At 51.9% G+C, this 26,014-nt stretch overlaps 2 protein-coding genes across 5 annotated transcripts in view; both read left to right on the forward strand.

Moving 5' to 3' along the window:
* ADI1 (acireductone dioxygenase 1) overlaps nucleotides 1-26,014 on the forward strand; it is a 214,875-nt gene that overhangs the window by 131,394 nt on the left and 57,467 nt on the right. The window lies entirely within an intron of this gene.
* The window catches only part of EIPR1 (EARP complex and GARP complex interacting protein 1), a 118,066-nt gene that overhangs the window by 49,861 nt on the left and 42,191 nt on the right, over nucleotides 1-26,014 (forward strand). For all 4 annotated transcript variants that reach the window (XM_081264934.1, XM_081264933.1, XM_081264935.1 and 1 more), the window contains one exon: nucleotides 19,208-19,364. In XM_081264934.1, the coding sequence (XP_081121060.1) occupies nucleotides 19,208-19,364 (157 nt within the window). The remainder of the gene's footprint in view (nucleotides 1-19,207; nucleotides 19,365-26,014) is intronic.

Genomic DNA, 26,014 nt, shown 5'->3' on the forward strand with positions numbered 1-26,014 from the left:
CACAGAAGGTTGGAGGTGGGTGGCCATGGGTCCTGGGAAGGCAACTGAGTGAAACTGGTGTTTGCCAGTTAGTCTAGGATTTTCGTGAACTTCCTCATTGGGTCTTTGATGGGCCTCTCCAGCCAGGCTGCACCTGCTGGTTCCCATCAGTTACTTGTTTTGTACTGACTACAAAAGTCTCCTTGTCAGGCAGGGCACCTTGGCGCATTCCGGATCCGAGTGGGCCTTCTGCCTCACACTCAAGCCTCCAGCCTAGGTCTTCTGACCCAGGTTAGCCTCTCATGTCTTCCCTTTCTTTCTTGATCTGTTTTTGTGGTGCTGGGATTTGAACCCAGGGCTCATGCATACCTCTGAGCTATATGCTCAGCCCCTCATTTCTTTTAAAGTATTTGTTGTTTCTGTTTTTTGCTCTTTTGAATCCACTTATAGGAATTTGAAATGAATCCAATATATTTGAAAATGTTATTTGGAGTCAAGTTTCAGAAGAGTTTTAATTTGGGCAGTTGCTCAGGTAAAAACAAGACCCACTCTGCATTGAACATGGCAGCAGTGAACTTCCTGGCATTTTGGAACTGGCCCTCCAAAGGGCTGTCTCTGTGACTCACTGGGGTTGCCCTGCCATGTGGCATGCTGGCCTCACCTGCTGTTTGGTGATGGGTCTGCACTGCTGGCCCGCCCTCATCCTTTCCCTTTGTCCCTGAGTTGTTCCCCTCTGGTGGCCTCTCCCTGTCCCTGCATTTTGTTTTTCCTTGCTTAAGAGAAATGCAAATCCAAACCACTCTAAGGTTTCATCTCCCTCCAGTCAGAGTGGCAGCTATCAGGAATACAGACCACAAGAAGTGTTGGCGAGGATGTACGGAAGAGGCACACTCATATACTGCTGGTGGGACTGCAAATTGGTGCAGCCAGTATGGAAAGCAGTATCTCCAGTATCTTTAGAAAACTGGGAATGGAACCATCGCTTGACCCAGCTATCCCACTCCTCGGTCTATACCCAAAGGACTTAAAATCAGCATCTTTAGTAAGGCAGCCACATCAATGTTCATACCAGCTCACTTCACAATAGCTAAACTGTGGAAATAACCTAGATGCCCTTCAATAGATGAATGGGTAAAGTAACTGTGTTATAAATACACAATGGAATATTACTTAGCATTAAAAGAGAATAAAATTACGGCATTTGCACATAAATGGATGGAGTTGGAGAATATCATGCTAAGCAAAGTAAGCCATTCCCCAAAACCCAAAAGCCAAATGTTTTCTCTGGTAAATGGATGCTGATCTATAATTGGGGGGCGGGCATGAGAAAAATGGAGAAACTTTGATGGGGCCAAGGGGAGGGAGAGATGGGAAGAGGGGGCATGGGGGCAGGAAAGATGGTGGAATGAGAAGGACATCATTACCCTGGGTACATGTATGACTGCACACATGGTGTGACGCTACATCATGTACAACCAGAGAAATGAGAAGTTGTGCTGCAATTGTGTACAATGAGTCAAAATGCATTCTGCTGTCATATATACTTAATTAAATTAATTAATAAAAAAAACCAAAAATAAAAATTGAAAATAAAAAGGACCTAAACATCCCAGGTGCCTTGCCTGGCTGGGTCTAGCCTACCTCTCACTGCTTCTCAGGTTGAACTCCTCTGACCCTCAGGACTGTTCCTAACCCTCTCCCTCTTCCACTGGAGATATCCAGCCCCACAGGGGTTGCTCAGAAGTCGGAGCAGACCCCAAGCCAGAATGCACTTTTGTGTAAAAGTGAAAATCTAATTTTCCTGGTTTTCAAGTTTTTGAGTAGATTTTTACAATAATAAGTGTGAGCTGAGCCATGATCACTGGTGGACTGAAACGTGTCATTTGTCAAAGGCAAGGGCGGGGTGCTGGTGTGGTGGATCCACAGCATTGGTGTCATGGGTCAGGCACCCCCAGCTGGTCCTGGGGGATGGTGGGGAGAGAGTCTCTGTGTGTGCACAGCACCTGAGCAGGAGCCTGGGACAGGAGGGAGACCACGGGGAGGAGGGGTGTCCAGCAGCGGCTGTGTAGGTGGCTCTTAGGAGGGGCAGAGGGAGGTCACCGGGAGCCAGAAGAGACTGCACAGCAGCACAGCGGCGTGTCCTCGGATCTCTGCCCTGGGTGTGCCGCTTCCCAGTCCCATGTGTGGGGCTGAAAGGAGCCTTCTGCCCAGATGCCCTTAAGGCATGTCTGGTGCCACTCCGGCTGTGCCCCACTGCGTGCTGCGCATTCAAGGAGCCTTGTTTGTGGAAGCCATGCTGTGGTCTTTCATGGAAATAAAGGACAGCACTTCCCCCAGACCAAAGGACTTGCTTGCTGTGACTTGGATCAGAGGAGTGCTTGCACGTGACATAGAGACAAGGGTCTCCTCAGAGCTTCCCCAGACCAAGCTAGCTCGGTGCTGTGGCTCTAATCACATCAGCACTTGCCCAGGACGCAGAGACAGCTTGTCAGCTCAGGGCTCTGAGCTGTCCCACAGACACGCTCCTGGTGGCCCTGCTGGCCTTCAGCAGGCAAGATGTGTCACATTACACCAGAGCACTCACCCAGGTACAGGTACGAATAGGATGAGAGTGAGCTGGGGGATGACGCCAGCTCAGCGCCACGCAGTCCTTCCACGGCCCCCGTCCCCATCCTGCCACAGGGTCAGAGGGTTTCTTTGCAGGCACCATGTCTGCTGGCTCTGTCAGTACCGAGAGGAAGCAGCAGGAGGGAGGGGCCAGGCAGAGGTCCAGAGCCCAGGCTCCGGATCTGCAGGAGCTGGGTTGATGTGTGACCGTGTTGAGGCTACATGAACTCTCCAAGGACGTGAATGACAGCACAAGAATGCCCCAGGGGACAAAGTGTGCTGTGGTTGTAGCGGACCCTGACCTCTCCACCACAGATTGAGATGGACCCTGACCTCACACCACAGATTGAGACCTAGAAAGGAGTGAACCATCACTTCGCTTCCCTGCTTTAAGGTGATTACTAAAGATGGCAAATCAAGGTGCATCATATAGCATGCAGTTGGAACTTAGATTTCTTCTTTCTGTACTTACAAAAAGCTCATCGCTGTGGTTTAGCTGAAGAACTGCAGGTAGCACCAGGATGGCTCATAAGCAAGATGCTACCCTGTTGTGTTTTCTAGCCAGAGATACTGATGGAAGAGAGATGCTGTTTAGTGCCAGCATGGCACTTGGTGAGCCCTGGCATTGTGGGTCTCAGCTTCCCGTTTCAGCGCGGTGTGGATCGTGCCTTCCCTTCTAAGTTCCGCATGTCGAGTCAGTTCCACAGATCAGGGGCTGCTGCTCCCAGACCTCACAAATCATCGGTGCCTGACCCATGTCTCCTCTAAACCCACGCTGGTGCTGCCTGTCCAGAGGCCTCTCTTAAGTGTGTTCGTTTTACATCTTATTTAATCTTTTCAGATTCTTCAGAAGATTGAGGGCGCTTTAGGCACTTTGGGGACTGAGGTTTAGGACCTTGAATAATCATTTGCCAAGGCTGCATAGCTAGTAAGTGGCACCCAGAATTCTCCTTGCTTCCCTCACAGCCACATGGACCCCCTTGGCAGCTGCCCCAGACTCCCTTTTTGGGCCCACAAAACAGCTTGCTCCTAGCCCTCTCTACCCAGTGTTTGCCGAGAAGACTGTTCGTGCGTGAAAATTGTGTTGATTGGATATTTTTGTAGGAGGGTGTTCTGTTGCTTCAGCCTGGGCAGAGTAGAGCCCCAAGCTTGTCAACACAAGTCTGCAGGTCAGCTGTTCACAGGAGGTGTGGCGGTTTTGTCCTGGTTTGTGCAGGATGTTAATTCCGATGGGGCAGTGCTGGGGCAGTGCACTACGCTGTTCAGGCCCCATGTTGTAGACTGGTATGTGCCATCTCTGCTTCAGCCCAGGCTGGTAGATCAACCTTTTCTCTGCTTTCACAGGAACACAAATGGGTCACTGTCCAGAAAGCCAGCGGTTTGAGGTCTAGCCAGTGTCACTGTTCTTTTCACGGTATCAAATAGAGTTGCTCATGTGGCATGCAGGTGGACTCCTGGATCGACACTGATTTTTTCTTTAGGTGCCAACGTGCTTGATTTGCTAGAGATGAAGCTGGTGGAGCCTGTGCCTGGGCAAGGCCTTTCCTTATGCCCAATTACCCAGCCACCCAGCCACTGGCACAGGGGACATGCTTATGTGTGGGAGACCAACCTTGCATGCGACTGAGTCGCTCTCCGCAGCTGGGTGCTGAGGCGCTCAGTCGCAGAAATGTGACAAGCTTTCCCCACCCTTCTTGGGTTCGAGGGTCGGTGTCTCGTGCATGGGTGTGTCTTGCTACAGCCCCATGGGTGAAGCTACGCTCCCCTGTTCCTTTGTAATATAACCCCTTGCCCTGTTTAGAATAGAATCTTCCAGGGAAGTGCCTTGTGTGTGTCCCCTTCTCTTACTTTGCCCTTGGGTGTGGCCTACCCAGGTGTCAGTCAACCTGCTGACAGTGGACATCATGAAGACAGACTCAGCCCCCTGAAACCTGACCCCTGGCCTCATTTGAATAGCTTCTCCTCAATAAAAGGGCTCAGCACATGTTCTCACGCGCTCTCTCTTCCTGCGGACCGTTAAGGTCAGAGGAGCCGTCACAGTGACCCCAAAGAAAAAGGTATTTGTGTCTCTTGTGTGGTTATTTTGCGCAGCCCAGTCAGCCCAGTTCAACTGGAGTGACCCCTGAGCCTTTTAGTCGCGAATAGAAACCCTGCAGCTTATGCCCTCGGAGTGCTTTACCCTCTGGAGGAATCTGAAATCTGCCTACATTTGGTTGTAGAATTGAGCCAGTCTTTCTAATAGTTTGGGGTCCCTGGAGCAGGCTTGGGAAGAGAGCCTGGCACCCCACCACTTTATAAAATGGTTGTAAGAGAAGCCTCCAGTGGAGGCAGCCAGGCCAGGCAGGAGGGGTGCCAGTCAGGAGGACAGGAAAGGCAGAGTTGTAGCACTGCTGTACCTCTCCTTGGTGGGAGCTGGCCGTCTCCTGACCTGCTCCCGGCCAGGTGCGCTGCATATCTGGGGAGCAAAGGGCCTGGATTAAGGATGCTGCACTAGAGTTGGCCGGGGGGCGGAAGGCACACTTCTCTGGCTCAAGCAGGCAGCAGTGGCCTGGAGGAGGGGCAGCACCCCCACCCCCCATGGCCTGTGAGGCCATGTGGAATGGGGTATTAGCGTGTCAGGACGGTGGCCTGCCACTTGCCTGTGTCTCACTGCCAGTGCAGGACTCCTCTGGACCCTTCTGGGGCTGGCCACTAGGGCCTGGAGTCCTGTCTTGAAAGTGACTTGGGAGGCTGGTATGGGACAGAACCTGGGTGAGGTTCAGCTTCAGGGGTGTCTCTGGTGTTCTCAGTGGTGAGCAGGGAGGGCGGCAGGGAGGCTGTTTCTCCGAGCCTGGAATGTTGATGCAGAGGGGACGGGCTGCACTCCCTGCTCCACTCACGACTTTCTGCCTGTCTGATTGTGAGTCTCAGGGAAGCACCGTCTCAGAACCAGAGGGACGAGGAGGAGAAGGCCGCTTGCTCGGCGTCCTGTGAGGGAGAGCCCACACTTAGAGTGTGCCTCCTGTCTGGGCGTCTCTGTCTCCACAGCACGCCTGAGGCCCACAGAGGAGTCAGTGGTGTTCACAGAGGGTCAGGGCTCATCGGGGCTTCACAGTGCAAGGTCAGGGTGGGTTGTGTGTGGGCCAGGCCTGGCTGGGGCAGACTTTGGCTGACTAGTTAATGGAGAAGAACCAGAGAAACACGTGAGGGAGGCCATTCCCACCTCACAGGGTCCTGGCTTCAGTACATTTGAATATTGGCAGAGCCTGTAGAGCATGTGATCGGCACAGAGTCGGTGCTGTATGTCTGCAAAGTGGTTCTGTCTCTGCCACTTGTTACAGTTTTCATGCTGCCCCTCTGTGATGAGGGTCAGGGCGTTCCCGAGTCAGTCTGCCACTTCTGTCCCTGCCTTCTGCTATGAACTGTTCCCATTGAGCACCGTTTCTGGTCTTCGTTTCTTAGTGGAAGAACAGAGATTCCTGTGTGGGCTTGGGTGTGGACACCTGTGTTTCCATGCCTGCTCTGCCCCAGGCCTGAGCTGCTGCTTCCAACTTCAAGCAGGTAGGAAGCTGCAGTGGCTTGCCTTCACCACAGCTTTCTGGAGCATTCACAGAAACGCACACTTAGGGCGTGAATGGGCTGGCGGCTGCGAGGCTCCTGGGGTCAGGCTTTGGTGGGTACCTGCCCTACGAGGAGCAGCATGTCCTTTTTGGGAAATTGGTGATTCTTTCTTCGTGTGACTCTCTGTCACCACGGTGCTCACTCTGCTGCCTTTCATATTCTTTTTGCTTCCTGGGTGATCCAGACTCACCGCTTAAGGAATTGCTCGAAGCATGAAGTGCACTTAAGAGAGCTCCCGAAGCTCAGTGTGGGCATAACGGTTTCGCCTAATACACAGGCTGTTGTTTTGACCACTGCTTGTGCTTATGCTCTGGTCGTCAAAGCACACGCACCCGGGGTGAAAACGGCATCCTGTGCGCCTGGTGTAGACCTTCAGAGTGCCCGCCACAGTGTGGGAGGAGAGCGCAGCATCTTCACACCTTGGCAGAGCCAGTTGATGGGGAGGCCTGGAGTGGGGGCTGGCCACAGTCTTGGTCTGGTGTGTCACCAGACCCTCAGTGTGTCTCGTGCTAAGTGGCCCAAGGCTGCTAGTTGCTGCAGAGCGAAGGTGGTGGTCTGGCCCTCTGTCACTTTAGAAAAGCAGTTTTGCTTTGGATTTTTTTTTTTTATTGGATGTTCACAACCTTACAAAGCTCTTGACAAATCATATTTCATACATTAGAATCAAGTGGGTTATGAACTCCCATTTTTGCCCCAAATACAGATTGCAGAATCACATCGGTTACACATCACATTTTTACATACTGCCATATTAGTGACTGTTGTATTCTGCTACCTTTCCTATCCTCTATTATCCCCCCTCCCCTCCCCTCCCATCTTCTCTCTCTACCCCATCTACTGTAGTTCATTTCCCTCCATGTTTGTTATCCCATTCCCCTCATAACCTCTTATATATAATTTTGTATAACAATGAGGGTCTCCCTCCATTTCCATGTGATTTCCTTTTTTTTCTCCCTTTCCCTCCCGCCTCATGTCTCTGTTTAATGTTAAACTTTTCTTCCTGCTCTTCCTCCCTGTTCTGTTCTTAGTTGCTCTCATTATATCAAAGAAGACATTTGGTATTTGTTTTTTAGGGATTGGCTAGCTTCACTAAGCATAATCTGCTCTAGTGCCATCCATTTCCCTGCAAATTCCGTGATTTTGTCATTTTTTAGTGCTGCGTAATACTCCATGGTGTATAAATGCCACATTTTTTTTTATCCATTCATCTATTGAAGGGCATCTGGGTTAATTCCACAGTCTAGCAATTGTGAATTGTGCTGCTATGAACATCGATGTGGCAGTATCCCTGTAGTGTGCTCTTTTAAGGTTTTCAGGGAATAGTCCGAGAAGGGCAATAGCAGGGTCAAATGGTGGTTCCATTCCCAGCTTTCCCAGGAATCTCCATACTGCTTTCCAAATTGGCCGCACCAATTTGCAGTCCCACCAGCAGTGTACAAGAGTACCCTTTTCCCCACCTCCTCGCCAGCACTCGTTGTTGTTTGACTTCGTCATGGCTGCCAATCTTACTGGGGTGAGGTGGTATCTTAGGGTGGTTTTGATTTGCATTTCTCTGACTGCTAGAGATGGTGAGCATTTTTTCATGTACTTGTTGATTGATTGTGTGTCCTCCTCTGTGAAGTGTTTGTTCATGTCCTTGGCCCATTTGTTGATTGGGTTGTTTGTTTTCTTATTGTCTAATTTTTTGAGTTCTTTGTATACTCTGGATATTAGGGCTCTATCTGAAGTGTGAGGAGTAAAAATTTGTTCCCATGATGTGGGCTCCCTATTTACCTCTCTTATTGTTTCTCTTGCTGAGAAAAAACTTTTCAGTTTAAGAAAGTCCCATTTGTTGATTCTTGTTATTAACTCTTGTGCTATGGGTGTCCTGTTAAGGAATTTTGAGCCCTTCCCCACAATCTGTAGATCGGAGCCAACTTTTTCTTCTATCAGATGGAGAGTCTCTGATTTGATATCTAGCTCTTTTATCCACTTTGAGTTGACTTTTGTGCATGGCAAGAGAAAGGGATTCAGTTTCATTTTGTTGCATATGGATTTCCAGTTTTCCCAACACCATTTGTTGAAGATGCTATCCTTTCTCCATTGCATGTTTTTAGCTCCTTTATCAAATATAAGATAGTTGTAGCTTTGTGGATTAGTCTCTGTGTCCTCTATTCTGTACCATTGGTCCACCCACCTGTTCTGGTACCAGTACCATGCTATTTTTATTACTATTGCTCTGTAATATAGTTTGAAATCTGGTATCGCTATACCACCTGATTCACACTTCCTGCTTAGAATTGTTTTTGCTATTCTGGGTCTTTTATTTTTCCATATGAATTTCATGATTGCTTTATCTATTTCTACAAGAAATGCCATTGGGATTTTGATTGGCATTGCATTGAACCTATAGAGAACTTTTGGTAATATCGATGCTTTGGATTTTTTAGGAGGACAGCCATTATATAAGAATAGACACTTATGAAGCAGTGTCTTCCACGAAGGAAGGGCTCGCTCGATAGTCAGTGCCTGCTTATCGTAGGCCCACGTCTCCTCTCTGGGTGAATTTTCGGTGTGTCAGATAGATGATGAAGTTGTCAGCAAACCATCAAAGAAGACTTTTTAGAAACTCTCATCTACCCTTTGCAACAATATTAAAGTAGACAATCTACTTCTGGTCAATTTTTACCCTAAATGGCAATCTTTGAAAAATGGAGTACATCTGTCTTGGAAACGTGTATGTGGCAGCTGTGCCCACAACAGTGAATGGCTTCTTTACTTTAGTGGGCCCTGATTTTGCTCACACTACTATTTTGGGGATTCCTGTGTGTTTCTTTGACTTAGGTCAGGAGCACAGGTTAGACGCTCCGGGCTTTTGGTCAGGGCTGGCTTTCTGTTCTCTGCTGCCACTGCTGTGGACCTTGGGCACATCATTGAGTCCCCTCAGGCGGTGGTGTTGTCCACTGAGCTGGAATGACCTTGCTCATGTCCATCGTCTTTGGCAGCGGGCCGAGTTAAGTCAACACAGCATTTGCATTACCTGGTTTCAACACGGGTTCAATTCTGTCTTTTTACACCAAGCCGTGAGTTTCCTGTGACCTTCACAGAAGGTGTTCCTGTAAGGATTCAGCCTTTCTTAATCTTTTGTGGCTTTTCAGAAATTATGAGGTTGATGTTCAGTCTTTTCTCCCTGTTTGGAACATTAGTGAAAATTAAAACATGGTTGTTTTATATGTATTCTTATATTGAGAGTCTTTTTCTGCTCTAATAGATGGTTAATTTTTATATGTTCCATTTATGATTGAGAAAAATTAATTGCATTCAACTCTTAAAAGCTTAGCATTTAAAATATTTCTCTACTGGCACTCAGTTATTGAGAATACTGAAGTCTCCTACTATAAGTAGACTTCTCTATTTTCCCTTGTTCTATTAAATTTTTCTTTATATATTTTGGTACAGTTTTATTAAATACATGTAAGTTAAGGATTTCTGTATCTTTCTGAAACTTGTATTAAGTAGCGACCTTGGCTCCTTTTGCCTTACAGTCTATTTTGGCTAATATTAACATGGTGAAGTTAGCTTAATCTTGTTGTTCAGTGTATAATTTTCTATTTTTTTTTCCCCCTGGAATTGGGTATTGAGCCCAGGGCACTTTACCACTGAGCCACATCCTGAGCCCTTTTTATTTTCTTTCGAGACAGGGTCTTGCTAAGTTGCCAAGGCTGGCCTTGAATTTGTGATCCTCCTGCCTCAGCCTCCTAGTTGCTGGAATTACAGGAGTGTGCCACTGTGCCTGGGTCTTTTTCTATTGTTTTCTCTTTCTACATCCTTAAATTTTGGGGATAGCTCTTGGAAACAATGTTTTGCTGATATTTTAAAATGTGATCTGACAGTTGCTAGTTGATGAATCAGTTCATTACAGTTATTGTTTCTGGTCTTTTGGAATAATTTCTCACATTTTGAGTGTTTTGTCCAGTTTTGTTTTTGTCTTTCCTGTCTCTCCTCCCAGGGAGCTGGGATCATGGGCGTGCACCACCACCCCTGTTTTCCTGGTTTTCCCAGTGGTTGTGAATCTTGTTCTTGCCCTGCTCCCCTCTAGCATTGTGAAAGGCAGGTGTCTTTTTCTGCTCTTCAGTGGCTCCTCTTGAAGGTGGGCTGCTCTCAATATTCGTGATCTCCCGTCGAGCGCTGATCTCCCTCCACCCCTCCCATCTTGATACTCTGTTGGCCTGTGTTTAGGTTTCATCTTCCAACCTTTTATCAATACCAAGTTAAACACCATGATCAGCAGCATGGGTATGATCTGTAGGTAGGTGTTTTTCCTAGAGTTTTGCCACCTGTTTTCTCAGCTGCTTGGCTGTAACTTGAGGCCTTTCTTCTGGGGCCACTCCTGGAGCTGCTTCCGCACACCAACTCAGGGTTGGCTTGTTTGGAAGGCCTGCCCTGGGTGATTGTCCAGCCAGTGTGCGGTTCTTGGCGGGCAGTTCGTTTCACTGTGCTCCAATCCCTTCATTCTCTGCAGAGGTCATCCTCAGGCCTGGTCAGAATGCTGACCGCCTTGCATGCTTTGTCTTGATCTCCAGGTCCTACATTTTTCTTTGATGTATTGGGAAGTGGATTTGGCTTTAATTTAATTTCAATCATGCTTATAAATAGTCCTGCTTCCTAATTCAGAGAGCTAGTGTACTTAATTTTTCTTTAATTCTGGAAAATTCCCAAGTATCAACCCTTAAGAAATTATGTATCCTCTGTTTTTCTTGTGGCTCTGGGCCTCTGTCAGCTGGGGTGGGGGGCGTGTTGTGCAGGGGCGGTGTGGTTTGTGCTGTTTTAAACAGAGCCTGTACTTTGTCCTGTGCCACCTCATGTACTGTCTGGTGGCCATTGCGTCTCTCTGCTTCATCCCTTCTGGTTTTCAGTCTCTGCTGCATCTTTCTTCATGTTTTTATTCCAAGCAATTAATTCTCACTGGGCATTTCTAATACCAGCTGAAATTTTTTATTTCAACAATTGTAATTTTCTATTTCTAGACACTTCATTTGGTTCTTTAAAAAATGTTCCTGGCAAACTTTGATAGATGCCAGACCCATCCATATCAATATTCATTCAGGAATTGGGGAGTAATTGCAGGTTGGATATGTAACCCTTGGGCTCTCTGTGAGCTGGACTTGGACCTCGGCACCATTGTCCCATTTGACCACTGTGGCCGTGGGTTGAGCCACGGGGTTGTGTGCTGTTTAGAGTCTGTGCTGCAGTTCTCACACGTCTGGATAGGTCCCTTTGCCTACGGACACCGTGTCAGGTGGATAACTGAGTGAGAGGCTGTGGCTGCCCTGTGGTTGCTAGGGTCAGCCAGTCCTGAGTTTTCCTGGGGGTAGGTCAGATGGTGCACACTGGATTGAAGGACCCTGACGTGCACGTGTTCCTCTGCTGTCTGATGCCCCGCATCTTGGCCTGTCCTTCTGGAAAGCAGGTGCCCATGCTCCTGCCACCTCGCCTGCAGAGCCTCCCAGAGGTGTGGTGCCCCTTCACCTCCACCTACACAGAGATGGTACTGTGAGGTGGCAGCCCTGACACCATCCTCAGTTCCTTCAGTCACCTTTGTCGCCTTTAGCAGTTAGTATTTGCATCCTGCAGACTTGAGCTGGGTAACCCGTGCACAGCATTGTCTCTGAAGCATTTAAAAGGCCAGTATGGAAAAGTATTTTAGGCATGGCTCCTCAGACACCCTGTTGTGTACGCCAGGTTATACCTGCATCAGGTGATTGCTTAGTGGAGCTTGATTCTGCCTCTTTCACCTGCTCAGCCTGTGCCAGATGCAGGGAGATGGCTACAGTCTCTAAAAATAGCCCTCAGATGCCTAATGTGCTCATTATGTGGCAGAGCCTGTGGATACCTGCTCTTCCAGCTGGGGATCAGATTATGTCCCCCAGCCAGGGCATTGTTAGCCCTTTAGCAAGCTGACTGCAGCTGCTATTCAGGCTCAAAGGCTCTAATCTCCTTTCAGTCCTCTAAGCCTTCACTCCGTAATCCCTTCCAGCAAGCGGTACACTCCATGGCACAGTTGGCCGCCTCAAGTATGCCTCTTCCATTCATTTTGCCCTGATTATCTTTTTATCTCATTAAGTGCCTTTAGCTCTTGTGTTACACGTTAAAATAGATAGACACATCAAATTGGCCTTAAAGATACAACTTGGTATTTTCTCCTTCAACGCAGTGGACTGTTACAGAGTTGAGAGGCTTCATTTCATTCCCGACTCTGGTGCTAATGAGCCATGTGAACTTGGAAAAGTCAGTTAACTTCACTGGGCCTCAGTTTCCTCATTAGTAAAATGGAGAGGCTGGGTTCCTGCAGCGTGATATCTGAACTCTTCCCAGCTCAGCCGTCTTGTGGCTCTGGGCCTCTGTCAGCTTGGGGGGTGTTGTGCAGGGCGCTGTGCTTTGTGCTGTTTTAAGCAGAGCCTGCACTTTGTCCTGTGGCTGGGCTTTATGCAGAGCCTGTGCTTTGTGCCATAGACCTGACTTTGTACAGAGCCTGTGCTCAATACCGGGGCTTGGTTTATACAGGCCCATGCCCTGTGCTATGGCTTGTTTTTACATGGAGCCTGAGCTTTATGCTGTGGACTTGTTTTGTAGGGAGCCTGTGCTATGTGCCATGGTGTGGTTTCATACAGAGCCCATGATTTTTGCCGTGGGCATGGTTTCTCTCCGAGCCTGCGCCCCATGCTGTGGCCGTGGCTTCAGGCAGAGCCTGTGCTTTGTGCTTTAGGCATGGTTTTATACAGAGGCCTTGGGCCCTGCCCTCTGGGGGCTCCTAGTCACTGTACTGTTAATTCAGGACAGACAGTTACATCATAGGACCTAATTTCTTGGCAGTCTTAAAAACAGAGATGAAAGGCGAATGCCGCCCTGGCTATTACAGTGTTTTCCTTCTGAAGTGGGTTTTTCTTTTTAAAATGCCTTGGTTTCTTTGATATCTGCTGGGTGTGCATTGAAAGCTCTGCTGTGGTTCACACAGCATGGAAATCTTGAGCTTCAGAGCCAGTTTGTACATCTCCGAGGGCATACCCCCTGGTTCTCACTTGGTGCTGTTTATCTTGAGCTTCAACCGCTTCTGAGGATTGGAGTTGCCAATAATGCCTGCCACAGTCCTCAGAGCCAGGATGCCTCCGCTCATCCAGTTTTGTAGCCATGGGCGGCTCTGGGGTCAGGGTGTTCAGCCGGTGCCTCCTCTGTGCAGAGAACTCCAGCATTCTGGTTTCAGGTAATGTCTCATGTTTACAGTTTTCAGTGTGGGACTTTGAACTTACTTTGCACTCACCAGATTTTCAGAGCAAGCTCTGGAAAGAAAATTGTATTAGGCGTGGTTTTATACAGAGGCCTTGGGCCCTGCCATCTGGGGGCTCCTAGTCACTGTACTGTTAGTTGAGGACAGGCAGTTACATCATAGGACCTAATTTCTTGGCAGTCAGAAAACCTAAATAAAAATTTAACATACTAGATATTCCTTAAAGTTTTTTTTCTTTTTATAAACTGATTTTTAGAAAAATATATTGGTTGAATAGTATTTTGCAAAGTGTCAAGATAGGTCTGTGTCCACCATCCTTGATCTGATCTGTCCCAGCCAGGGGGAACGTCCTTTTTTCACTCTGTTCTTGAACAGGTCCCTACAGTGTTTCCTGGCTTCCTGGTTTTCATTCATTAGCTTTTTTTAAAAAGAGTTTAACCTTTATTTTATTTACTTGTTTTTATTGGTGCCAAGGATCGAGCCCGGTGCCTCACCCTTGTTAGGCAAGCGCTACACCCTGAGCTACAGCCCAGCCCTTCCTTTCTTTATTTACGCAGTTCATTCAGGGCATGTGTCTTGAAGATGACCGGATACAGAATCCACCAAAGTTTCCATTGGTGATGGACAGATAAAGAAAATGTGGTACATAGGTACGGTGGGGACATTCTCCAGGACGGATAAGGAAAGAGAGGTGTACCTTGGATCTTCAGCCTGTTACTTGTGACAACTGGGATGAACTCTGAGGACCTCATGCTGAGTGCAGTGAGTTGGGCCTGGGAGCTCTTCGTCATCTCACTTGGATATGGAAGCTGAGACCAGCTCACAGAGTAGGGGGATAGTGGTTGTCACCAGGGACAGAGTCAGCCTGGGCACAGGGGAGAGGTTGGTCAGCAGGGAGCCAGCCATAAGGAGTGAGTTCCAGGTAAGTTCCTCGGGTGCCTCCTGGTAACTGGGGTTCATACCAGTGTATTGTGTGCCTGGAAATTGGTGAGAGATAATTTTAGGTGTTTTTAACAACAGCAGCAGCAACAACAAAATAAGTATGTCAGGCACAGTGTGTGTTACTGGCTCCATGTCTTGTTAATACACTATAAATACATAGTTTTCATTAATTAAAAATAAAGCTCCTTGTACCACACCACCAGCTGCTGGGGGGCACAAAGCTATGCATGAGTACCTACTTCTGTGTATGTGCTGCAACAGGAGGTGCCCGTGCTGGACAGTCCACGGCTCTGTTGGCCCCACAGCCTCGGTGGGAACTGTGGTGGGCATGAGTCCTGTGGTGGGGGCTCGCTCCTTTGTGCTCCCATCATACAGTGGCTTCCCTGATTGTGTGCTCACACTTGGGGCCGTCTGTTCCGGGGAGAAGGAACTCTCCATTTCTACAGGTAGATGAGGCCTGGGTGTCCCCGTGACCCCAGCTGGCCCTGTGGGTCTCCATTCTTTCAGTCTTTTTCTTTCTAGTGTGCTGACCAGCCAGCCAGGCCACTGGACACACCCTTGAGTGTGTGCCTCGTGCCTTGTGTGCTACAAAGATGGTTGGTGCAGTGCTTATGGCCTGCGCCTGGAGGCAGGGTCTTCTCACATCGTGGCTCCCAGGCATCTTCTCTAGAATGTGGCTTGTTGGAGGGCTGCTGCCCCTCTCTGGCTTGTGCCTCTGTGCTGCGCCCTCCCATCCATAAGCTGGCCCAGCCTCTTCTTTCTCCTTCAGCAAGGAATACAGGGTCCACAAGTGGTCTTGGGGTGCTGCTGAGTCCTGTGTCATCTAGGTACCTACTCGGTACTTCTGTGCCACCCCTCCACTCCCGGTCTTCCTGGCTGTGTCCTGGGTGCTCTGTCTTTGTAGTGGATAGCTGCTGACTGTCTGACTCCATGACCTGGTCGGTATGACTGGGCATGACTTGTGAGTGGCCCAGGGTCAGGGTCCTGCCTGTCAGGGCCCAGCAGCATGGCAGAGCTGGTTCTCACATGGAGTCTCTCTGCTGGAGATAGCATGGCCTTCCTGCAGCATTGCGCTGCGCGCTTTTGCCATTGACACCTTCCATGGTAGCAGGGTCCCCCCGAGGTAGTGTGACCCCAAGGTGGGGCTAGCTGCCTCCTCCCCAGCTGGACTCATGACAGGGCCACTCAGCCTCTCCTGCTGGGTGGACCCAGTGTCTTAGGGGCATCACCTGCAGTGCGAGGAGGCTAGCTGCGCACCACACCTCCTGGGTGGGTGTGACGCAGCACCGTTGGTTTCTCGTTCATATGTCCTGCTCTTCCCTTGAACCTCGCTGGAGTGGCAGGTCCCTGAGTCTCGACAGCCTGCCTCTTGCACCCTTCTGCTGCCCAGGCAGTGTGCCGTCATCGGTGCACTGGGTCAAGTGGTGCTCCCGGGGTGTCCAGAGCTCTGGACTCTGGTGTGACTGGAGGAGGGGAGCTGCCCTGGCTCCGCAGCAGCCTGTGGGCTGGTTTCCTCTGCTGTGCACACAGGCGGCTCCTGACCTGATTCTTCACTGGGGCGGGCAGGTGCTTCTGGAGACAGTGTGCAGACATCATGTTCTAGAGGCTGTGAGTGCTTTGAGTCCACATCTGGTGCCACATCTGTGAGCAGGCCTCCTGCTTTGTGAATCTTAGTGTAGTCTACAGTCATTGTCTAGGGCCTGCTGCCCTTCTGCAGAGGCCAGTGTGAAGTGATCCAAGCCATGCCCCTCCATCTCCTTGATCCCTGGAGTAGGTGTGTGTGTCCACATCCCAAGAGGCTTCCCCTTGACCTTCCATGGCCACAGACCCAGGATGGACATGTCATAAGCTGCCCAGTGTGTCAATCGCATTTTACGTGTGTGGGCCACAGAGATGACCACTGAATGGGTCCAAGTTTAGGGGACTGTGGGGGGCCACTCTGAGCTGTTTGCAAAGCCTCTACTTGGCCTTGAAGCTAAGGAGGTTTGGTCTGCCATTGCAAGTCATTCTGTGGCTTATTACGCAAAGCACATGACTTTAGTCTTTACTTGGCCATGGAGGCTGCTCTGTAGCTCCAGAGTTGGGTGTTACCCTTCGGGCTTGGACAGCCCACCCCCTGCCTTACTGGGTAAAGAACATTCTATGGAAAAGCCTTTGTGTATCCACCATATAAAAATAAAAACCGTGGGCTCACTATCTCCTTCGAGTGTGGAGGCAGGACCTTAAGGTCGCAGAGGCATCACGCCCTCGCTTTTCAAAATTATTTGTGTCGTGATTTTTTGCCGTATTTTGTGGCCAGCTCACTACACATAGCGGGGCACAGCATATCTTGCCTGTGTGGGCCGCGGACGAGAGGACTGTGTTTTAAGCTTTACCTGTGCTGTGCCAGGAGTCCATTTTCTTGGGTTAAATCTTTGGGCTCTGGGCCACTTGCTTTCCAGCTTTGAAAGTTTCCTTCTCTCTCCTCTCCTGGTGGGTTATGTCTTTAGCTCCTCTTGGGCCTGTTCCGGGGGCTTTGGGGAGCCCCTGGTGGGGGTGTGCGTTTATTGTGGTGTTGTCTTTGGTTGCTCAGTGGCTGTTGTAGTCAACTTTTTTGCTGCTGTGGCCAAAAGACCCAACAAGAACAATTTTAGAGGAGGAGAAATCTATTTGAGATTCATGGTTTCAGAGGTCTGGGTCCATAGACATCTGACTGCATTACTCTGGCTCCAAGGTGAGGCAGAACACGGTGGCAGAAGAGTGTGGTGGAAGAAAGCAGCTCAGGACATGACAGGAAGCAGGAAGAGACTACTCTTGGCTCATTAGGGACAAAATATAAACCCCAGAGGCACACCCCACCTGCTCCAGTCACCGCCCAGTTAACCCCTCCAGGTGGACTAACGTGCTGACTAAGTTAGGGGGCTCAGACCAGCCGTTTCACCTTTGAGATTTCTTGCATTGTCTCACAGACGCTTTGGGGGGACAGCTCACATCTGTTTCATAACATTGCTGACCCCACACTGTCGAGGTGATGACCTCTAGTGTGGCAGGTGGTGATGTGCACGGACAGGAGTGAAGCCTCTTAGACGCCCAGCGTGTCACTTGGGCCTCCTACCTGAGGCAGACTTTGAAGGGAGGCAGCGATTGGAGTGTTTTAGCCTTTGTGGTCACAGGAAGTGGCCAAGGAGTTGCATGAGCAGGCAGTTCTGGAATGTAGCTGGGCAGAGTCCTGCAGCACAGGACCTGGGCCAGGGGCGTCGGCCACAGGCTGGTCGATCACAGAATGGCTGTTTTACTCCTCCTGCCGCCGTGGTCCTGGTGCTTCCCTTTCTTCTGGGGTCCGTAGTCCTCCATGCCTCAGGTGGGGTGTCTGTCTCTGACCCTTAGGAAGGTGGCCGAGTGGGCCCCTCGGCTGGGTCAGCGCTGCAGGGCTCCCCTGCTCTCCCAGGTAGAGCTGCTGGCTCCCTCTGGGCCTTCTCCTGGCACCCCGGGGCTCTGCAGGGGCGCTGCGTGGCCACGCGTCTCAGCAGGAAATGGACGTCTGTGGAGATGGAAGCGGAAGGCACTGGGCCTCGCCTTCCCCTAGTTGGCAGAGGTGTTAGCGTTACCGTGTGGGCACACCGCTCTCTGTGGGATTCCCTCTAAGAGTTCCGTGTTTTCTTAACACTGACCGAGCATGTGAGAGGAGCACTGGGGCCCTCCTGCAGGCTGGTGTTTGACTGCGGATGGAGATGGCAGCCAGGAGGCCTCGTGTGCTGTCCTCGTGTCCACTGCTACGGACACCTGTGGCTCACCTGTGGGGTCGAGGTGAGCGACCATCCAAACCAGGTGGGTGGCATGCTTTCACACTCCTGAGGCCTCATCCCTGCGCGGGGCCCGCGTGGTGTCTTCGTTCCTGTGTAGGGAATGCCACTGCCAGGTGCGTTTTCTTCTAACATCCGACAGGGTGTGTCGTGGTCTTCACTTGATGCCACTTGATTGCTTAATATTTGGACCTGATCATTGAGGTGGTCTTTAAAAGAGAAAGGAAGGTGTTTAGCACATTTGCAATTTAAAATTAAATGGAAAGCAAAATTCAGAAGGGTTTCTGTTTAGGAATTTCGTGTTTCATTTGATTTTGTAGAACTTGGACACACTGAGAACTTTCTGGAGGCCAAGTGCTGGCCCCGGCCCTTCTCAGCTTGTTCGCCCAGTGGCTTTTCAGGGGGCGCGGGGAAAGCCAGGTTCCTGGGCCCTGAGGAGTGAAAGGCTGAGCAAGCAGGCTGTGGGGCCACTGGAGGCAGAGCCGTGAGGACACCGTGTTAGTGGTGGTGGGGGGACGTCATGGAGGGGCTGCAGGTGTGGGGCTGCTCTCTGCTGGCTGCCGGGGCACGAGTGGGGTGTCCATCTTCAGGCATCTCTGAGTGGCCTTGCCCTCTGAGACCTGACGCTCAGCATCTCGGGTGAACGGGGCAGGCCCAGGCGTGGCAGCGTTTCCGGACATCTCACGTGCCCAGCACCTGTTTAGGAGGCCCCTGAAAGCCGTGAGCAGAGAGACCTATTTAGAGCCCCTCAGACACGAGCTGCGTGCCTGCTGAAGGTTTCCTCATCCCTTGTTTGGCTCCTACTTTGAAGAGCCGTTGGAAAACAGTGGGAGGAAATTGATTTTGAGGAAATTAAATTTTTTTTTGAACCACAATGAAGGCTTTAAATCAAGGACAAGGTGGGCTCACTGCTGTTGTCTCTGGGCGGTGCCTGGAGCTGCTGCCACCTGCCCAGCAGACGGGGCAGCCGCGGCCGGGCAAGTGTGCTGTGCTGTCTGCAGACACCCTGCTGACTTTCTCCTCTGTTGCTCAGCCTCCGACAGCCGAGTCCAGGCACGTGCGGCCGTGTGGAGGATGCCCAAGGAGCTGGAGTCCGGAAGCCAGGAGTCCCCCGACGACTCTGCAAGCACCGCCCAGACCCTGGAGCTGCTCTGTCACCTGGACAACACAGCCCATGGCAATGTGGCCTGGTAGGATGCTGCACGTGGCATAGGCCTAGGACGAGCCTGCAGGCTGCTCAGGGGCCTCATTCTGCGCAGGGACCACCTGCACTCTTGACAGACGCTGTGCCTCCATTTGTTTTTGTTTTGTTTTGTTTTGTTTTTAGTGTGTGTGGGGGTCCTTGTTGTGTTCTAGATTAACCTTGCTTCTGGAAGCTCACTATATGCATGGTGCAGAGCCTGTGTCCCTTCTTTTCCTCTTGGTCTAAGCAGTGTTGCCCACAGTCACCTGACAGAATCAGCCTGCCCTGTGCTGCGCTTTCCACAGGTCGTGCCTCACGCCGAGGGCAGCCAGCTCTCTTCCCATGGCCTTTGCTTGAAGGCTGTGTGCCTGGTTGACCATGTCCTAGGCCTTCTGTTGTCTCTGTGACTTCAGCTTTGTTTTCCCCATCAGTCCTGTGGTGTGTCAGGCGACAGGAGATGTGACTGCCATTTGTAGAGGCTTTCTGGCCAGTTGCTGCCTGTGTCGTCAGAGGTTGGCTGTGTCCACTCGCCTAGCCACTCCAGAGGCGCCTTTGCACAGCAGTCATGGCTGGACTCTGATGGTGCTGAAACCATGATAACATCAGAGGCCATGATTTCCAGGAGGGACTCGGGGGCATGACGTTATGGGTACTTGTAGTGACCGCGATCACTTTGCTTAGTACAGCGACACTTGGATGTGTGTGTGTGTGTGTGTGCACTCTCATGCATCCGGAAAGAGGCCTGTACCTCCCTACGCTTGCTTCTGTCCTAGCTGTGCCAGTGAAACAGATCCAACCCATAACATGCTTGCCAAGCATCTGCTGCATGCGCCCTCCTAGGCTCTAGGGACAGTAGGTGAGTTCTGGGACCTGGCCTCAAGGAGTCCCTGTCTCCGGGGGAGACTCAGAGTGTCGTGGGCAGGAAGTTGTGGTGATGAGTCCTAATGAGCTGTGTGCCAGAGCCCTAGAGGAAGCTGCGAGTCAGGCTGCTCAAGGACTGAGTGTCCTGAGGTGACACTCGGACAGGGCTGAGTGTTGGTCCAGGCTCCATTGCGAGGCCTGGTCCTTGACAAGGTTTTGGAGCAGTGCACAGTCAGGCAGTCTGAGCTCAGGAGGCCCCACATCACTGAGGAGGATTTGATTTTACCGTGGTTTTGCTTCCGCCTGCTCCGTGGTTCTTCCTTGTTAGAGAGCTGCCTTGAGTATTCACCTCATGCCCGACCTTGCGGAGTTGGTGGCTGGTGAGTCCTGAGGCCCCAGGAGCAGTTGCTTTCGTGCTGTCACTTGGCTGCCCACCTTTAGATTCCCTGTGCATGTCTCACAGTTCCATCCAGAGTCCCACATTCAGTGGCCACATTGCCCAGCAAGCAGACATTTGTGTAGGTGTCTATAAGCATGCACATTGTGTGTGTCCCTCGTCCCTGGAGGCACAGTGGTGTGGGAGCAGACCAGCCCCAGGTGGGCCAGAAGTTGCTCAGGGAGGACCATGAGAGCAGAGATGGTGAGCTCAGGAGGGGCTGTGGAGCCATCAGGCTGCTTTCCTGGCTGCCTACCTTGTGCACGCACCTGTCAGATGCAATCCAGAGAGCAGGCTGTGTGTGTGTGTGCGCGCGCATGCGTGCGCACACACGCCTTGTCAGGAACTGAATGCTGAATATTAGCTTGGGACACTAAACTGCACCATGCACACCTCCCATGAAAGGGAGGCTTGTTGTGAAGTGGTTGTGGTGTTTAAACACAGTCGGCTGTTCTCAGAGTCACTGGAGTGCTATCTGTTCTGACTTTGCTGCTGCTGTTCAAAGCATTTCTTGAGCTCTTCTCTGTCATCTAAACATCAGTGCATATTTTTCCCCGTGTGTCTGTTTTGAGTGTTTCACATTGAGGTCATTGCAGATTCAGCAGCAGTTGTAGGGAGAGCACAAACCCTGTACGCCCTCCACCGGTCTCCTTGGTACCTGTGGCAGCAGTGAGAGGCCACCACCTGCACGTCGGCTCTGCACATTTTGCCAGCCCTGTGTGGGTCCTTGTGCTTGCGTGGGAGCCTCCAGAACAGTCTAGAGCAGCTCGCCCACGGGTCCTTCCTTCTTTAATATCTGCAAGCACTATTCTGTGCTTCATCCCTAATTTGGTCATTTCTAGAAGATTATATAAGTGAAGTTATGCACTGTGTAACCTTGATACTGACTTTTTAATTCCCTGGATTGTTGTGTGTGCTGACTAATAGCCAGTTCCCTTTGGTTGCTGAGGAGTATTATCTGGTACCATGCACCACCGTCTGTCTAACCCGAACCTGCTGGAGGATGCTGGGGCTTTGCCAGCTTGGGTCCGTCACGTGTAAAGCCGCAGTCAGTGTCAGCACGCACTGCCCTTGCCGACTGGCTCTGCCGTAGTGCCCTGGGTTCTTAAGAAAGGGTACTTATTTTCCAGAGTGACTGCACATTTTATGTCTCGCTGTTGTGCGTGTGGACCAGCCTCTGTCCTCGCCAGCACTGGGTGTGGTCAGGGATATTCAATGTTCCCTGCAATGCACAAGGACTGTCCTCACCAGCACTGAGTGTCACCAGGGATATTTGATGTCCCCCACAGTGCACAAGGACCAGCCTGTGTCCTCACCAACACTGGGTGTAGTCAGGGTTATTCTTTGAAGAATCTTCAGTGATTCCAAGGTTTATTAGACAAGAAATTTTAGTTTTGAAAATTTAAGTCACAAGTGTGATGGATCCATTGGGGGCTGGACACAGTGATCAGGGGCATGCTTTGCTTTTGGCTTATCAGTCGACACTGAGCATCACTAGGAGAGGCCCTTAGACTTTCCTGAACAATGCTGGTGGCTGTCGGAGAGCATGCAGGAAAGCTATCTAGTTCCCATGCTCCATCCACCAGGTCTCCCCGCCTCAGGTCATATGCCCTGCTGGCTTGGGGTGTGCTTTCCCTGTCTCCCCCAAGGGGAAGTGTTGGGCGCATCTGTCCTCAGCCATTTCAGCATCCATTTGTTGGGGAGCAGTATTCAGTCCTGACCTAGGACACCCGTCATGCTGTTTTCAGCCCCCCAACAAACAGGGTTGACAGAGTGATTGCCAGCAGCTCCCACTGTGAAAAGACCTCTAGTGCCCAGCTTGAGTGTCCTCTAAAGAATCAAGGGCCCACCCATCCACCATGAATGCCCGACGTCACAGGGGGCTTCATCCTCATGGCTGCCATCTCTGCTTGGTGTTCCCGCTTCTGTTCACACTTGGGGGTGATGTTCTCTGTGGAGTCCCAGCTTCCTCTGAAACACCAACTCGGTCAGGCTCAGGGCTCCATCTTCAGGGAAGACGGGCAAGAGAGCCGGGCTCTAAGCCACCTTATGAGCACCAAGGACAGCACCAGGTGCAGAGGAGGCTGGTTCAGGCACCCAGGACAATGCCAGGCCAGAGAGCTCAAGACACAGGGAGAAGGGCTCTAGGCTGTGTCCTCAGCCTGAGGACAGCACTCAGCACATTGGGTGGCACGCCCCAGCAGATATGGAAGGCCAGCACCAAGTGCAGCTCCAGGCACAGAGTAGGTGGGTTTGGGCACAGAGGACAGTGCCAGGAGGAGACCTGGACTCAAGACTGCATCCTCAGCACCAAGGACAGTGCCAGGCACAAAGGAAGATGGGCTCCAGTCCTCAGCATCAAGGACAGCACTGGGCACAGAGGGAGGTGGGCTCCAGACCTTGTTGTCAACAACAAGGACAGCACCAGATATAGAGGAGCCCTGTCCCAGGCCTCGTCCTCAGCACCAAGGACAGCACCAGGCACAGAGAGAGGCGCACTCCAGGCTGAGTCCTCAGCACCCAGGACAGCTCTGGGCACAGAGGAAGGCTGGCTCCAGGCTGGGTCCTCAGCACCCAGGAGAATGCACTTGGGCTTGTGCATTCTGCGTTGGGGTGCTGGGACTGGTGGTGGGCATTCCGACCCAGGACTTCAGAAGCACCTCGTTGCATCCCAGCTAAAAGGGCTTCTAGAAGGAGCCATTTGTGACCGTCATCACCTGTGATCTGAAAGTTGTTTTGGCTGCTGGATATGTTGACTTATCTTTATCAGAATGGTCTCAGAGTGTCCAGTGTCCTCTAGCTAGTCCTTTTCCAAATGTAAATATGAACCAGCTGAGCTTCCTGGAGGAGCTGCTTATTTGTTTTCTAGCATGCTTCTCCTCTGCACTCTTTGTTTTTGGGGGGTTACTGGCAAACAAATCCAGGGAGTATTGCCACTGAGACACACCCTCAGCTCCCTTGTTTTGAGTAGGGACTCAACAGGTTGTCCAGGCTGCCTCAGTCTTGCAGGAGGAGACCTGCCTCAGCCTCCCGAGTGGCTGGGATCATAGGCAGGCAGTACTGTGCCTGGCCTGCCCCATGCACTCTGGAGTCACTTCTGGGGTCGGCATGCATTTGCTCTGGGAAAGGCAGCATAGTTAGGCCTGGCCCTGCACCCCCTCTTCAGACATGCAGCTGCTTGTGCTGTCAGCGTGGGCTGGCCATTTCTCTTCAGGCCCTGCAGTCCTGTGAGTGGGGTGATTTGGAATGGCCAATGCCGTTTCTTCTCTAAGCTCATGGGCTGCCACAGCCTCTCTTTGACACTCAGTGCCACCTGACTTTACTCATCAGAAATAAGTGGCAGACCTTTCTTCCCTGCTCCCTTGGCAGTGAGGTGGTCCCCGTGCCTGCTGCCACCGTAAGAGGAGCCTACTCGGACAGGGCCTCGGCATACAGCCTCCTGGGTGAAGTCTGTGATCAGAGGGGAACCTACCCGCACAGGGCCGTGGCATACAGCCGCAGGGCGGGAGCCGTCCAGACCACTCCCTCCTGGGTGAAGTCTGTGATCAGAGGGGAACCTACCCGCACAGGGCCGTGGCATACAGCCGCAGGGCGGGAGCCGTCCAGACCACTCCCTCCTGGGTGAAGTCTGTGATCAGAGGGGAACCTACCTGCACAGGGCCGTGGCATACAGCCGCAGGGCGGGAGCCGTCCAGACCACTCCCTCCTGGGTGAAGTCTGTGAGCAGAGGGGAACCTACCTGCACAGGGCCGTGGCATACAGCCGCAGGGCGGGAGCCGTCCAGACCACTCCCTCCTGGGTGAAGTCTGTGATCAGAGGGGAACCTACCTGCACAGGGCCGTGGCATACAGCCGCAGGGCGGGAGCCGTCCAGACCACTCCCTCCTGGGTGAAGTCTGTGATCAGAGGGGAACCTACCCGCACAGGGCCGTGGCATACAGCCGCAGGGCGGGAGCCGTCCAGACCACTCCCTCCTGGGTGAAGTCTGTGATCAGAGGGGAACCTACCCGCACAGGGCCGTGGCATACAGCCGCAGGGCGGGAGCCGTCCAGACCACTCCCTCCTGGGTGAAGTCTGTGATCAGAGGGGAACCTACCCGCACAGGGCCGTGGCATACAGCCGCAGGGCGGGAGCCGTCCAGACCACTCCCTCCTGGGTGAAGTCTGTGATCAGAGGGGAACCTACCCGCACAGGGCCGTGGCATACAGCCGCAGGGCGGGAGCCGTCCAGACCACTCCCTCCTGGGTGAAGTCTGTGATCAGAGGGGAACCTACCCGCACAGGGCCGTGGCATACAGCCGCAGGGCGGGAGCCGTCCAGACCACTCCCTCCTGGGTGAAGTCTGTGATCAGAGGGGAACCTACCCGCACAGGGCCGTGGCATACAGCCGCAGGGCGGGAGCCGTCCAGACCACTCCCTCCTGGGTGAAGTCTGTGATCAGAGGGGAACCTACCCGCACAGGGCCGTGGCATACAGCCGCAGGGCGGGAGCCGTCCAGACCACTCCCTCCTGGGTGAAGTCTGTGATCAGAGGGGAACCTACCCGCACAGGGCCGTGGCATACAGCCGCAGGGCGGGAGCCGTCCAGACCACTCCCTCCTGGGTGAAGTCTGTGATCAGAGGGGAACCTACCCGCACAGGGCCGTGGCATACAGCCGCAGGGCGGGAGCCGTCCAGACCACTCCCTCCTGGGTGAAGTCTGTGATCAGAGGGGAACCTACCCGCACAGGGCCGTGGCATACAGCCGCAGGGCGGGAGCCGTCCAGACCACTCCCTCCTGGGTGAAGTCTGTGATCAGAGGGGAACCTACCCGCACAGGGCCGTGGCATACAGCCGCAGGGCGGGAGCCGTCCAGACCACTCCCTCCTGGGTGAAGTCTGTGATCAGAGGGGAACCTACCTGCACAGGGCCGTGGCATACAGCCGCAGGGCGGGAGCCGTCCAGACCACTCCCTCCTGGGTGAAGTCTGTGAGCAGAGGCTGCTCCCTGACTGGAGTGGGTGCAGGCCCAGGGGGCCCTAGGCATCTTTCACCCTCTGGTGTGGTGTGATGTCCTGACCACCTTCAGTTCATCTCACACGGCCATATTTCACATTGGTCTGTGGGCTAACTTAAATTCTTTCTGGAACAATTTGGGGCATCGATACACGAGTAGCATTAGAGTCTGCCTTGCCACTGCTGTAGACCCTGATGCTGAGAGGGGTTGACCCTAGTATTGTACTTGCAGCGGACTGTGCTTTTTCACTTTTGGGGAGCAGACATGGAAGATCTCTTTACAGTGCTTATTGTGGCATGTGTTGTGCTTCTGCAGAGCTGGGTTTCTCCTTGGGACACACATGAAACTCATAGTTAGACTTTTTTTTC

Source organism: Spermophilus citellus, assembly GCF_964194105.1.
Source record: "Spermophilus citellus genome assembly, chromosome: 13".
In the NCBI taxonomy this organism is placed as follows: domain Eukaryota; kingdom Metazoa; phylum Chordata; class Mammalia; order Rodentia; family Sciuridae; genus Spermophilus; species Spermophilus citellus.